Source organism: Punica granatum, chromosome 7, assembly GCF_007655135.1.
Source record: "Punica granatum isolate Tunisia-2019 chromosome 7, ASM765513v2, whole genome shotgun sequence".
Classification (NCBI taxonomy): Eukaryota; Viridiplantae; Streptophyta; class Magnoliopsida; order Myrtales; family Lythraceae; genus Punica; species Punica granatum.
Window position 1 is genome coordinate 20,650,792 of NC_045133.1, and position 14,845 is coordinate 20,665,636.

General features: G+C 33.7%; 1 protein-coding gene across 2 annotated transcripts; it reads left to right on the forward strand.

The window, feature by feature from the left end:
- The first annotated feature begins 424 nt into the window (after window positions 1–424).
- LOC116213007 (LOB domain-containing protein 25-like) lies at window positions 425–2,613 on the forward strand. 2 transcript variants are annotated; one of them, XM_031547798.1, is made up of 2 exons: window positions 425–771; window positions 1,940–2,613. In XM_031547798.1, the coding sequence occupies exon 2, from the start codon at window positions 1,944–1,946 to the stop codon at window positions 2,460–2,462; it is 519 nt and encodes a 172-aa protein (XP_031403658.1). In that variant the 5' UTR covers window positions 425–771; window positions 1,940–1,943; the 3' UTR covers window positions 2,463–2,613. The 2 variants fall into 2 exon arrangements, with proteins under 2 accessions (XP_031403658.1, XP_031403657.1); XM_031547797.1 differs by having other exon boundaries at window positions 432–771; window positions 1,937–2,613.
- Window positions 2,614–14,845: the final 12,232 nt, after the last annotated feature.

Consider the following 14,845-nt stretch of genomic DNA (forward strand, 5'->3'; position numbering starts at 1 on the left):
ATACGAGGGGAAGGATCGAAGAAATTTTTCCAAAAAAATGATGTAGTGCAGTGACACGCTTTTTGATCTAATAATACTAAGTTAAGGTTTAATTTTTATCGGTAGGACAATTTACGCTAATTTATTTAAGTTTTCTTTCCATTATCTAGACTTATTTATTTTCTTTGTAATAAAGAAAAAAACTTCTTGAAGGCGAGGAATAAATATTAATTATTAATTATATTACCAGGAATTATTTTCACCCAAACTATTTAAATATCAAAAAGTGAAGTGTCATGGTCGCCCCTTTCTTTTGTAGCCCCACATTCAATGTTCATTGTCTTTTCCCTCTATTATATTTTTATTTTAATCTCCTATACTCGAATCCCTCTCTTCCCCTCACTGTACTAAATGCCATTTTGTCTGCCCTTTTTAAAATTATAAATTCTTCCTTTTCCTCACTCTTTACACTCTCCTCCCTTCTTAGCTTCTGTCACTGCGTCTCTTGCAGGGCTCTGTCCCCTATGAGCTCCCAACAAACAACAAAACAACAACTGCCAATAACTTAGGGTTTCTTGAATTTCCTCCCCCACCCCCTCTGAGATCTCTCCTTCCCTTGAACTCTCACATCATAAAGTAACAGAGGATCCAAGGAATTTCTGTGTTTCAATGGCTGTCTGATGAGCTCACCCCCCCTTTCCCTCTTTGTACCTTGGAACCATCAAACATTTAACAGATCTTGAAAGACCTCTCACTGTCTTTCTCTCTGTCCCTTCTCTCAGCGTACAAAAGGTATCAATCTTCCATCACATATATAAATATATATATATATATGTATGTATGTATGTATATGTGCACATGCATTAATTCCTTGGCCTCTCTCCAAGTTATATTAGACGAAAAGATTTTATAGATTCCAAGTAATTAATTAAGGGGTAAGTACATCTTTTCCATTTTATTCTTATATTGTATATATCATCTATCTCTATTGTTATATATGCATGGGAATTATATAGTTTATAACTTATCAATTATGTATGAGGACGTGGTTCTTGATCATGTAAGAAATTAACTCCAGTCTTACCATGTCGATCCCCTTTACAGGAAAAAGTAAGGAAGATATTGCCGATAAATTAAATCCTTAGTGTGTAGCTGGTTTCATTTTGAAAATTACTTATATATGGCTTTTATATAGTGTGCCAAGTTTGAATTTCATCTCTAATAGAATCTCTGATTTATTAATATTAGTGAATAAATAAAGTCAAGGAATCTCCAATTTAACGTAGATAATACCGTGTCTTTGCTTATTCCGAATTGATTAAAACAGATCGTTTGTGCTCATCGAGAATAGCTGGGAAGAGAGAGAAGAAATATGTCAAGAATTTTTCGAAATCACTAGCGATTGAAAGTGTATCTATGAAATTAATGTTTCAACAAATTCAGCAAAAGCATATCTCAAGAATTGACCCAGGGGAGTTAATAAATATATATTGCTTCTCAGCTTCTTCACTTACTTGAAGATGTACATACAGGGCAAACCTTATGCAAACAAGAAGATAGCGTCCAATTCGCCGTGCGAATCTCGCCGAGCATTAAAATTGATAAGAGTAACAAGTTATTGATTGGTTAAAGGGCTAATCATGCACGAATAGAGTTGTACTTGCCGTAGGAATTATTCCGGTGCATATTCAAGCAAATTGTCCAGTCTTATATTGATACTTCTATAAAGTTCAGATATCTAAGTTGTTAGTAGGGACAAGCTGGGTTTTCGAATAGCAGATGGTGCATATCGAAGAGAAGTTCAGATATATGAGCGAGGCCAGAAAATATTGAGTAGGTGAAAAGTTTCTAAAGATGTGGCAAACTGCGATTCGTTATAATTCAGATGAAGATGTGGAGTGTATATTTTTATTATATCCAATTTCAATCCTCAGAGCTCCTTTTTGGTTTATTGTAGAAGATAAATGGCATCTTCTTCTTCGTCTTCCTCGAGCTACTCTACTTCGCCCTGCGCTGCTTGCAAATTCCTGAGGAGAAAATGCCAGCCCGAATGCATCTTCGCACCCTACTTCCCACCAGAGGAGCCCCAGAAGTTTGCGAGCGTCCACAAGATATTCGGGGCGAGCAATGTGAGCAAGCTCCTGCACGAAGTCCTCCCCCACCAGAGGGAGGACACGGTCAACTCCCTAGCCTACGAGGCCGAGGCAAGGTTGAAAGACCCGGTCTATGGCTGTGTAGGGGCCATCTCGGTCCTCCAGAGACAAGTCATTCGGCTACAGAAGGAACTAGATGCCACGAATGCCGATCTCATCCGGCACACGACGAGGAGAAGGATCAATGGTAATAATTCTGGTCATCGGAGCGGGGGAGAAGGATATGATCAGGGCCCGGGAATAATATACTATCCTAACTATCATCAATGGAATTGCAATGGAGGATTTGGAGATGGGCATCAAGGGGATGGAGAAGGTAATAATATGTAAAAAAATTCAGAGTATTATTTGGTGAAGTATTTATATGCACTAGAAGACACAAACCTTTTTAGGGTTTCTTTTGTCTTCTTAGTGAACTTTAAATGTGGACGATTAATTTTCATGTGCTTAATGTTACATATGTTCCATAAATGTTTGAATATCTGAAACCTTGTTGAACTGTTCTTGATATACCTATGCATATCCTAGATGTAAACTGAAATTCTTATTTGGGAGAGCAAGCATATAAAAAGATTCTTATTACTGTGTTTCCTTTCGGGAAATAGGATATTTGGGGCATTAGCCAGTCCTTAGGAGAATGGAGATGTTTATTTCTTATCCATGAATCAAACTGAGATGAAACCACCGTTTTTGGTGCTTTTCTGTGCGTTTCACCTAATGATTTACTATATATTTTGAAGATTTTCAATGAGTCGGACATACTCTTCTTTACTATATGAAGAAATTTCTTGCCATATGTTTTGGAACTCCATGGTTCATGTTGGTTTTTTTTTTTTAATTTTTATTACAAGGGAAGTTTATAATTTAGCTTAGTTGAAGAGAGAACGATAAATAAAAAGAGTACTAGAAATTCTACTAATAAGAATCAAATCCAGGATCTCTTTGAGTGCGTTTGGTTTCAGAGTTAAAAAGTAACTTTGATTTTGATTGTGGAAAAAGATAAATGAGATGGTATTATAAATTTGACTTGGGAAACGTGTGTTTTTGTTGTGTAGTGGGTAGAGTTAAAATCAAAATCATGATTCTAAAATCAAACTATCAAACCAAACGGGCCCTATGATCTATAGTTAGGGTGGGTGCACATCACCAAACTCGTCCACTTCTTGTAGTTACTTCCTTTGGTTATTCATAGTGTTAGCCAAAATGTATGACTACAATCCACTTGGTAATACACCAGCTTCTGTAAATAGTTCTTGTTGGATTAATTTTTGCAAACGTTGAGACAGGACAACTACCTTAAACTTAACTGGCTCTATTTATATATAGATTTAATATGTGTCTCTAATTTTTGGTTATAGTGGAGGTTTATAAATCTAATAAAAATGATAAATAGAAGGGAAAATGAGGGGCCGTAATGTCCCCTACTAATGAAAACTGAATATGTAAAACTTTTAGTTTCCAATTGAGAGTGAATGAGTGAGTGAAACTAGCTAGAAGCCTACCTCGAGTAATCTTCATTTTTGGACCCTCACATAGAACATCAGCACATATATAGGAGAAGGCTAAATTTAGGAATGAGTCATGATTGATGTGGCTCAAGAAGTGACAATGTGACGTTGCATATAATATATTGGTTGTTGAATATTTACATCAACTACATGAATTCACGTGATAAAATTTCTGAACTACAGTAATATATGACGTTAGGGTGGGAGGTAATCTCAACGGGTAAGTCGAGAAAATTCCATAATTTCACAAGAAAAACAAAAGTTGCAAAGATACGGCTTATTTAATTGAAAAAGAGAACATGTGACAATCTTTTCTCAACTTAATGAGTAACGGACACTAGGATTTGGATTAAGAAGGGGGGCCTCCTTGAAGGGGCGAGTAGGATGGTGTTTTTTCGAGTTAAGGTAAATACAACGAATTCATTAAAAATCCAACAATGGTATATAAATTTTGTTAATGCGATAAAATTTTAGGGGAGCACCCGTTACCTCAGCTCCTCCACCTCTGTCCATCCCCGAACCCAACTTTGAAGCCATCAAATGGAAATAAATACTATTTAATTTGTGGAGGGTAGGATGTCCCCGCAGGGGAACTGCTGCAGGTCCTTTTTTGTGAATAGAATGGAATTAAATCATTCAGTCGAGATTTCACTGTTTGCCGACATTTAAAAAAAATAAAAATAAATTCTTACCCAGAAAAGAAAAATAATAAAAAGTGATAATTAGTTATAAGATTCTTCTGAAAACATTTTCCCTTCTTTTTTTTTTTTAAGGTTCATGCAAGAATCGAATCCTACTGCGTGAACAAGAGAAAAGGTTATTGAACGCATCTCTATATGGTCAATTATATCAATTATAATATCTAAAAGGCGAAGGTAAGAGGATGATGCATCTTACAACTGAATTATACCATCTTCGACCCCGTATTAAATTTTTAAAATCAATTACATGAACTTTTACGATATTTTCATTGTGTCATATTCGACGTACTTTAATTATTTTTCCATAATATATATATGTAATAATATATAGTTATTTCTAAAAAATAAACATTTTCTTGATAATTGAAAAGAAATTCTCGAAATATATGATAAATTTTTCAAGTTAATGTGCCAAATGCCTATACATTTTCTTCCTTCATCTTTTTACTTACTATAATTTTTCGAATACCTTAAATCTAGTATAATATCTTACTCCCAATCTATGGTGTATTATTATGTATTAAATATATAGATTTGAACATACTTTCAATCAATATTAATTATTTGTATGTCATATTTGTTCACTATGTATTCTCAATCATGCAAAAATATTAACAAAAATTATTGTTCAACGTGCAGGTATCAACTAATTTTTAGATAATTTTTTCTACATTTCTTTGACAGAGAAAAAATATTTCCGGATGAAAACTGATGAAACAACTTTCAAGGACTAGAATAGCTTTATTTCCACGGGTTGAATGAAATGAATTATGATACCAAATATATATTCTCTATTTAGAGGAAAAAGGAAAAAAAAACAGAAACTAGATTATAAATTCGCGACCTCTTTTCCTAAAGTTGACATAAACTAATTGAAAAATTGGAACACCAACTTTTAGGACTTATGATCATGAATACATATAAGGACACTGAACTAAGTTAGAATTTCCTTCGTGTTGCCTACATATATATATATATATATATAAAAGGAGAAATCCTAGTCGCCTTCATGGATGAATTTAGGGGGTGCGGGCCGGGGGTACACTCACAGTCTTTGGATCCCACCCCACACCCCCACACCCAAAAACCCACCCAACAACCCAAAAAAAACAAAAAGCAAAAAATTTAATATATTTTATCGAATTTATCTCTTTTTTTTCCCTAGAAATTTTCCTTGCTTGCTTCTTTTATGAATTTACTATTTCTTAGCTTCCCCTTCAATTCCTCCTCCCCCCATAACTAAATTTTCAAATCCGTCCCCGCTAGCCTTTCGTGTTCCTATAAGAAATCAGTAATGGCGTATCGTTAATATATATATATATATATATATATATATATATATATTTGGAAGATCTACTTTTGCATTTTGCATTTTTGGAATTTGTTTTGAAATGTGGCACAGATTGGGAAATCTAAATTATTTGGAGAAATATTCCAACACACTAGTGCAAGCCAGAATAATAAAGGGTCATAAAACAAAACCAAAGACCTAATTTAATATAAGGATAACAAAAAAAAAAGGTGTAGGAACCATAGTAAGATCATTAACAAGGTGTTCTACATTGTGTCTAGAAGTTTTGTTTTGAACTCGTCAACATAATCTTCAACCTGGATTATGTTGGACACAGATTCTAGCACAACAGATGTGCATGCCTACGGTTCATTATTTCTCTCGGTCTCGGGCATTTTTTGTGTTAATGAGATTGTATTTGTAGAATTCATATTTAGGAGAGATTCCCACTATCACGATAGTGACTCGAACTGGACCAAGTGCAACAAATTTCGAATTTAGGCAGGTACAAATCCTTTTTACAGTTATGCAATAACAGGTTAATCCCGACAAAAGAGAAAGAGACTTTAATCAGTATTTACTATTAATTGATTATAAGTTGCATCCTATAAAAGTAAAAAGGGCACGGGCAAGATGCTATTTACTCCTCTGACAGTCGATGAAGGGATTGATTGTTGCCTCAAGATATTGTGAATTGAATGTGGACGACTATTACCTCTTAATCCCATCATTATAAAGTTTACTACGGAAAGAAAAAGCTTTGGTAAAATATCAATATGGGTTGATTCAAGTGGCTCAACACATATTCTCCTTAAGTATAAGATCTCGAATTTAAATTTTGTAAATAGAGAAAATCTATGATCGAGAGAAATTTACTGACCGGCTCAAAATCGAGTTGATTGCTCATCAAACAATTTCGAATACTAAGCGGTGCACAAAAAGAAAAGCTTCATAAAATTTGATATATATATATATATATATACAATTATGACGGCATCAGTGAATCTACATGTGCGTTACACTTGAAAACTTTATCGATTAAGTGGTAAGATGTAGTACTTAAAAAATGCTTTAAAATATATTAAAAAATTAAATTTCATTTGAACAATATATAACTAATTATATAACATTATTAATAATTTTATTGGTTGGTTTAGAAATACTAAATCAATAAATATGAATTTCATAATATCATTAATGTATATTGATTCAATTTTCTTGTAAGAATTAAGTCGATTTACCTTAAAAATTAAGGTTAATATAAGAAGTGATGATATAATATTTTAATATTGCACATTACTAAACGATTATATATTTGTTGGACTTTTAAAGTAGCTAACTGAAATAGAAGAAAAAAATTAATTCTAACGTTTAATTAAAAATAAATTGTAATAAATATTCATTTTAAGTACATTAGTAACTTAATATTCTTATTCTATTGCACATATAATAAATTTTAAAATATGTAAAAATAAAACCTAAGTAACAAATTAATTAATATAAAAAAAAACCTTAACAGAAAGTCGGGTTAAAATCATGATAATCATAGGCAAAAAAAAAATGAACACTTGTTAAAGGAAAATGGGAGAAAAGCAAAATAACCGAAAGATTGTCTAATTATTTATAATTCTAATTCTTTGTAAAAATTACCTCGAAAGTAATGAATAATTATTGCCAATCTTCTTTTGAGCATAAATCACATATAATTTTAATTTCTTCTTTATTTTCATTTCGAATAAGTACAAAAAAGATATAAAAAAATATTTGGGACATTTTCATTTCAAACCAAAACGTTTATTTTTGTATAAATATGACATGAAATTTGTAAGTATTTATGGTAGCTTTTGGTTTTGGAATATAATTATATTCTACTCTGCTCCATTTCATTCTTCCCTCAATTAAACAATATAGTCATTACTTTTTTTTTAATCTTTTTCTCACATTTAATAATAATTCTCATAACTACTTTTTCCGAACCATCATTACAAATAATTTTATAATAATAAATTTCTCATTTACTTTTACATTCGTATATATACATACATACTTTTTTTCTTTTTTGCCATTTTAATAATAATTTCTCACATTTAAGTTTTCCTAACTATTATTACACCAGTTTTTTAATAATAAATTCTCCTATCTACTATTGCCTATTTTGTCTCTAGCTGGTAGAGTGAAGTGGAATTTGTTTTAAACTCCAAAACCAAACGAATCTAATATTTTGAATATTTTTAAATTTTAAAAGTTGAGCCTAAAATTTGTAATAAAAATAGAACAATTATATATACATATATAAAGAACAAACTTACAGGATCGAAGAACGAAAGACAAAGGCAGATCGCACCAATGGTAGTTCATCGAAGGGTACCACCACCCCCGGCAAGGTTGTCAACGGGTGTTAGTTGCCGGCCCACCGCTAAATTTCCTTCTACTTATAAGAATATGAACAAGAGTACCAAGGAAAAAATAAAATAAAATAAAATAATGTCTCGAAATATATAGGAAAACCTATGATATCCTAGATATCCTATAAAAAAGAATAAAATTTATGGAGAACAACAAATAAAGAGTCACTCGAGAACCATATATATATATTTTCTACACATCAGAAAGAATTATGTCGCTCAAATATTCGATCCGAAGTAATCCTAGGGAATCAGTAGTATTAACGGTATAAGTCCAGTGGGTTTGTGATGGAGTGTAGAGGCTTGAGCATGTTGCCCGGGAGAGGTTTTGAAGCTCGCCAAAAAGCACATAGTGGACGATGCCTCTGGGCTTATGTCATTAATCTTATTGCATTTCCCTAATCTCACCTATAAAGCATCTAAAATTATGAGGGATTAGATATCTTATAAGAAATGACATACCTTTTGAAATATAAGAACTCAATTATTGAGATTTTCGGGCAACAACGTCGAGAATCTTTTAATGCTTCTTGATGAACTATCGAGGAGAAAAGTGAGGGAGAATGGAGTTCAAATGATTTTTCATATAGTTATTTGAAAACTGGAATGAATATATAGCAGAGATAAATGCAACTCTTTGAACGGTTACATCCTTTTAGCAATCACATCTTTTCACTATAAAATCATATTTCACCAAATTTGAAATAGTATTTGATGATTGAATTTATTTAAACTTATTTAACTACTAAATTTATCTTCTTATTAAATTACAACTTTCTTTTTTCTCAATTTTTTTTTTTGTTATGCAAGGGACTCTTATAATGTTATTTGAAAAGTTGTTTCGCTTGTATTATATGAATGAATGGACATTTACCAAAATGTACGATGATTTCAAGAATTAATTTGGTTTTGTTAATGTAAAGCGGCAAATTTGTAACATCATTATTTAAGGGCAAAATGGGAAGAAAAGTTGGAGAAACACCTCATATTTTTATTTTGGCCATGGTAGCGTGAAAGGGTGCAATAGACAAAGACGGTGTGAAATCGTAGGGTAACGACCATATGATACAATGAAAATTTGAAATTTTAGACCGATATGAAAAAAAAAGGATAAACATACCTACTATAAGGTTTACTCGGTTGAAATGGATGTGAGAGAGAAAAATATCAAAAATCAGTGATGGAGGGAAATAACTCAAATATGCATTATGAAAACATGCGACAAAAAGTGACAAATTTAAAATGGTGCAACGTAAGTCACGAGGATACACGAGTATATTTGAAATAATAAAAATTGGAGAAGTATACATTGTGCCTTTATTTCAATATGATTCTGAATGCCTGTATTTTTGCGAAATACTTTCGTTGATAAAGCAAATTTCGTATACGATGAAGACGTGTATAAATATTAAGAATTGAATCATTGCATATCTGGTAAACATGAATGAAACGAAATGGAATGAATAATCAAGACAAGGTAAGAAGGAAACTGGACAACTGGGAAAATTGAAAATGTGGAGAATTTAGAGATAATAAGTTTCATAACTGGAAAATGCATAATCAAGGAAATCATAATATTTTCCTTTCCTCTAAATCCACTGATGATTGGTCTCGTTTGTTATTGAAAAAGAATTAGAAAAAGATAAATAAGTTCACCTGAAAATGCTTATCAAGTCTCTACAATCTCATTTTGGGAACGAGCATGCGCATGAACTAATAGGTGATGACATTGAGAGTAGCAGAACACACCAGGAGGAAACTTATAAGAAGCACGAGGATTCTTACATTGATTCAAGTTTGAATGGATTATCTCATCTCTCGAAAATCACTTTTTTTTAAATGCTCATGTCAATAGTTGTTAGAATTACTAATTAATATCATTGTTGCAATTAGTCGGGTATTTTGAGAGAGTGAAAATACAAATTACATCGAAAAATAAACACAGAAGGGCGCATATGTCAAAAAAAAAAACAGAGAGAGAGAGAGAGAGAGAGAGAGAGAGAGATGGTGAAGGCTCCAATGGGTCCATTTGATGTGGTGTTGGGTCACCACAAACCGCCCATGGATCGAGTGGGTCCAACATAAATCAAGCAAAGAAGCAAGAAGTCCCTTCCCTTTCCAATCCAAATGTGTAATGGAATGGAATTACGTCCGATCCGATTGACTGATGGATGGATTGGACGTGCTCCAAAAGCCCAACCGCACCTGCTCTACAACAGGGTTAAGAGTTATCCCGTCCCTTATACAAACCGACCCTAATCCCCCGTCATCGGTAGTGGTGGGCCTCGGAAGTGGTCCAAAACCAAGGTTGTTTTTACTTGAACTTAAAATTAAGTGGTGAAAATTTATCAATAGAACAAGTACGTAATTTGTGAAGTCAAAAATTGTTTGGTAAAACAAGTAACCACTCCTATAGATTAAGGAAAAAAGTTAATGTTAGAATTATTAAAATGTGAAATGTTTGTACATTTTTTTGTTATTAACCTAAGTTATTAACATGCAGATAATGATCTCTTGATTTTTCTTAACCATCAAATTAGCATTGGGAATTTAAGGAGTCAGTGTTTGATGTGAAGGTAAAGAAGAACCAAGTGACACTTTGAGAAGGGGCAGAGCCAATTTAAAAACGAGTGCACGAAAGTCCCCAAATCATCTATTGGTTGCCCTGATGGAATGTGATTCTTTTTCTCTTTTATGTGTACCCTTCTGTTCCATATCACCAAAAAAAAGCTCGTGGCCAATCTCATATTTCCTTATAATTTGACGGGAAAGCACTATGGACAGTCCAATACGCACTTTGGTCCATCTCTAGATGCATTATTTTGTAGTGATGCTTAATTTAAGTAGATCCCATGTATATGATTGATATCTTCAAAGAGTAATCATTAACTCGATGAATTCGTGATGTCAGTAGTCATATCTTGCCGGCTCGAATGGTGCTACGGTCTATGTCCCATTTCAATGTTAATTATCTTCGGCTCTTTTGGGATGGCATATGGGTTGGCTTATCAATCAAATGGATTATCATCTCATAAATCCACGGGCCTCGTTGAAAAACCCAAAGAAGAATATTAGCCCAAAAGAGAGGATAGAAGCCCAGATATCCCACATGGATTGCGTCCATCATGATCATCACTTAATACTTTTCTTTATCATAAGGAAGTTCATAAGTGAAACCCCAAAAGGAAGGAAAAAAAAAAAGTACTAGGCTCAAGCTTACTCCATATGATTTCTCAAATTCGAATTTCCTCTGCTCATTTGTGTCAAAACAATTGCTAAAAGTGTGCTCCTAATTTGGGCTTGGATGATACCGACTTCTGTGAATTATATTAGACCTTTAGCGATGCTACGTTGACGGAATCGGTGCTTGTACTAGTTGTTCAGTTCGTCTGATATATTTGCAGTTGAACACGAATTTGAACTGTGCGTAACGGGGTGGCTGGCCCACCATTTTATCAAAAAAAGAAAAAGAAAAAAGAAAACCAAAAAAAAGGAGGTTCGTAAGTTTTAATAAAGGATATGAAAATGAAAATAAAGGAGTAAGAGAGCTCACTGACCAGAACTGAACACGTATCTTCTTTTGTTTCAAGTTGATGAAGAGCACTGCGGTGCAATTTTACTTTATTTTTTGAGAAGTAGTCTCATCAAAAGTTATATATGCAGTAAAGAATTAGAACTCCTCGAGGCATATACACATCTAGGCGCTGACACAGTAATTCTTGAGGTTAATTCCATTTTATGCAACCAAATTTTCAATTTCGTTTTTCTTTTTCAATGTGTACTATGATATCTGGAAACTCAATGGGTCCCAACAAATAATCAATCTTTATATAATACTTAGTGGGAAAGTTTTCGAAGTCCTTCCTTGCCTGCCAAGAGAAAGTCTCCTCAAGCAGCATTTGGGAAGATAGGAAAGGAACAGCTATGGCACACTGCAATATTGTATACACTCCTGATATTCTCGAGATTTATGATAGGCGTGGTTTATTATTTTTACAAATGTGTCAAAAAAATCAAATATTAGTGACACAAAATTGTAGTACGCGATCCCGGAAAATAGCTCTTAGCGAGCTTCTTTTCCGAAGCTAAAAAAGCACCGATAAAAGTTACACGCTGGAGGCCTGGCACAGTTAAAAATGCTGGGTTTACTGACGTATCTAGGAATATTTGCAACAATGTTGCTAAAAGCACTACTAAAGGCTTGTTTAAAGCGTTCTCATATATGTCCATTTTCCGACCAAATATTTTCATAACTTTAATTTTTTTTTATTGTATTAGATTTATGGCCTCATTTGTAACCGACTTTTGAAATTTTAAATTTGAAGCAGAGGCATTCTGGACTTTTCAAGCCACGGCCAAGTTGTACTTTGCTGATGCTCATTAGGCATCGGCTCAAAAGTGTCTTAAGTTGACGCTTCTACACGTTGCCCAGGAGGCATCTGTGCCAATGCTTCACAACGTGGGCCGACGCTCTTGATGACGATGCTTTCTTTTGGCAAAAGAATTGGCCTGAATCGAGAATATCATTACTAGACGTGTTAAAACTGACCTGTTTTTTCGAGATATTTCTATAACGAAAATTCTCCTTTACTGGACATGGAGTCTGCAGATCTGATGGAGGGAGTCCAATTCCAACATCCATCTGTATGCTGCAATTTTTTTGTCCGTTACTGTCAGAAAACAAACAGAAAATCGCTTAGTTGGAATAGGCAACCGACAGAAATTTCCAATTTCCAATTTCCATTTTGGGAAGGCGGCAGTTAATTATTAATTCCACTGGTTGGTGGCGCCAACTAATACGTGAAAATCGCTACACAAATTAGTTAGACGCAATGAAATGTTTGTTAAATCATTTTTTCCTCGTAAGGAGACCCATGAATTTTGAAAAAAAAGCAAAATAATTGAGCGTAGATGGAGATAATCCAACTCGAAATCCTCTTGATTCCATACAATGACGTGTGACCCTACGTTTATCCCTTTCTCTATTATAATCAAAGCCTTAATTTCGCATGTTACTTTGACAATACATTACCAAATTATTGGTTTTAACCTCCGAATTTCTAAGAAAATAACTTTAATAATGTCACACTTGCTCTCAACTTGAAACTAAGAGATTTTATATTCAAATCTCACTAGTAGTACTTCTAATGACCATTTCTAATGCTTATAACACTCCCTTATAATTGGGAAGAAAAAACATATTGTCTTTGTTGTAATAAGGAAAATCTTATTCTTACTTGGGATAAGAATATTTTGCATCCATAGCCAAGTCTCCGTGCAAAAGATCTATATGTTCATATCATAAATTTTAAAATCTTTAGGCTAGTTTGGTTTGTTAGAATTCCCAATCCGTTCCAGATATATTCCAGGCAGAATAAAAATTATTGCGTTTGTTTGTATCCGGAATCGGAATAGTGATTCCGGATGGGGCCTTCCATCCTCCATAGGAGGAGAATGGCCATGACCGACCCCCCCTCATAGCTATTCCAATTGGGAATAGAGTGCATAATCCCCATCTTGCTCTTAGCTCGGCCCTCTACTATCACTGCTGCCGCTCCGCGTTGCTGCCTCCCAAGTTCCACCTTCGACGGCGGTCGGTGTTAGGAGCCTCGCGGCTCTGTCGCTGCCTTGCCTCGAGGTCGGTGGAAGGAGGCGGCGACCAAAAAGATTGTAGCCGTGGTGGAAGCGGCGATGGAGGGCTTGGAGCTTGAGCGAGAGGGACGAGAGGCAACGTCGGAGGCCGCCATTGGTGGAGGAGGGGTCGGGACCTGAATGGGAGAGGCTGTGAACTCTGGTTCAAGCTCGCACATTTTGAAGAAGATGAATTGTTCATCTTCTCTGAGAAACATATGAAGAATATATTCTTTTATTTTAATATACTATTAATCATTTTATTTTATGTTATTTAATATAATGAGGGGTATTTCAGTCTTTTCATTGTGTATTCTAGATTTTCATATTTTTCTAATCATTCCAAACATATTGAATTCTATCAAAATTTCAATTTTGTTATCTCTAAATTCTAATCCATGTCCATTCTATTTTGTATTAATTTCATTTTAGTGAACCAAACGTACACTTAGTGTTGCCAAAATTTAGAGTATCCTTAAAAAGACAACTTCTTGCTTCGAAAGATAATAATTAGGGCTTCATATTTAGCAAGAGTTTTATTTTTATTTAATAAGTTGGTTTCTCATTATATAAACTAGAGTTTTCACCTGTGTTACGCACTGGATTACACAAATTCAATTTTATAAATGAAATTGTGGGAGTTAAAAGAAAAAAAAAGTTTGAGGCTTTACAAAAGAATAAAAATGAGAGGAAAATGAGGGGGGAGAGTGAGAGTGAAAGAGGGCCAGTGGGAATAAAAGAGAGAGAAAACATGTGTAGAGGAGAGAGATTATATAGTGATATTACTGTTTTATCCTTTGATTGATAATTTATTTTGTTTCTATTTAATTGAGAGTGAATTTTTTAGTATCATTTCGTCAAATTACACAAAAAGTAACTTCCATAGGACACCAACTCTTTTCTTTATACATTAGTATAGCTATAATAATGCTAGCCATAAAAAAATAATACATAATATTCTAAATACACAAATTTTTTACTAGTTAACAATTATTTGGTTTATTTTAATAAAAAGTTTTTTTTTCGAATAACAAGAGTTTCCCTGAATAGTACTTAACTGATAGGACACGATGTGCCGAAACTCGATCGACCTCAGAAAATGCTAGGCTCCTGATGGAAGTTAAATTCGAAATTTTTAGCAAGTAGAATAACGAGAAGGAAGTTGTTTGATAATTGT

What these genes read in the sequence shown, in the direction of transcription:
- LOC116213007 (XM_031547798.1), top strand. Translation starts at nt 1,944, where the DNA reads ATGGCATCTTCTTCTTCGTCTTCCTCGAGCTACTCTACTTCGCCCTGC.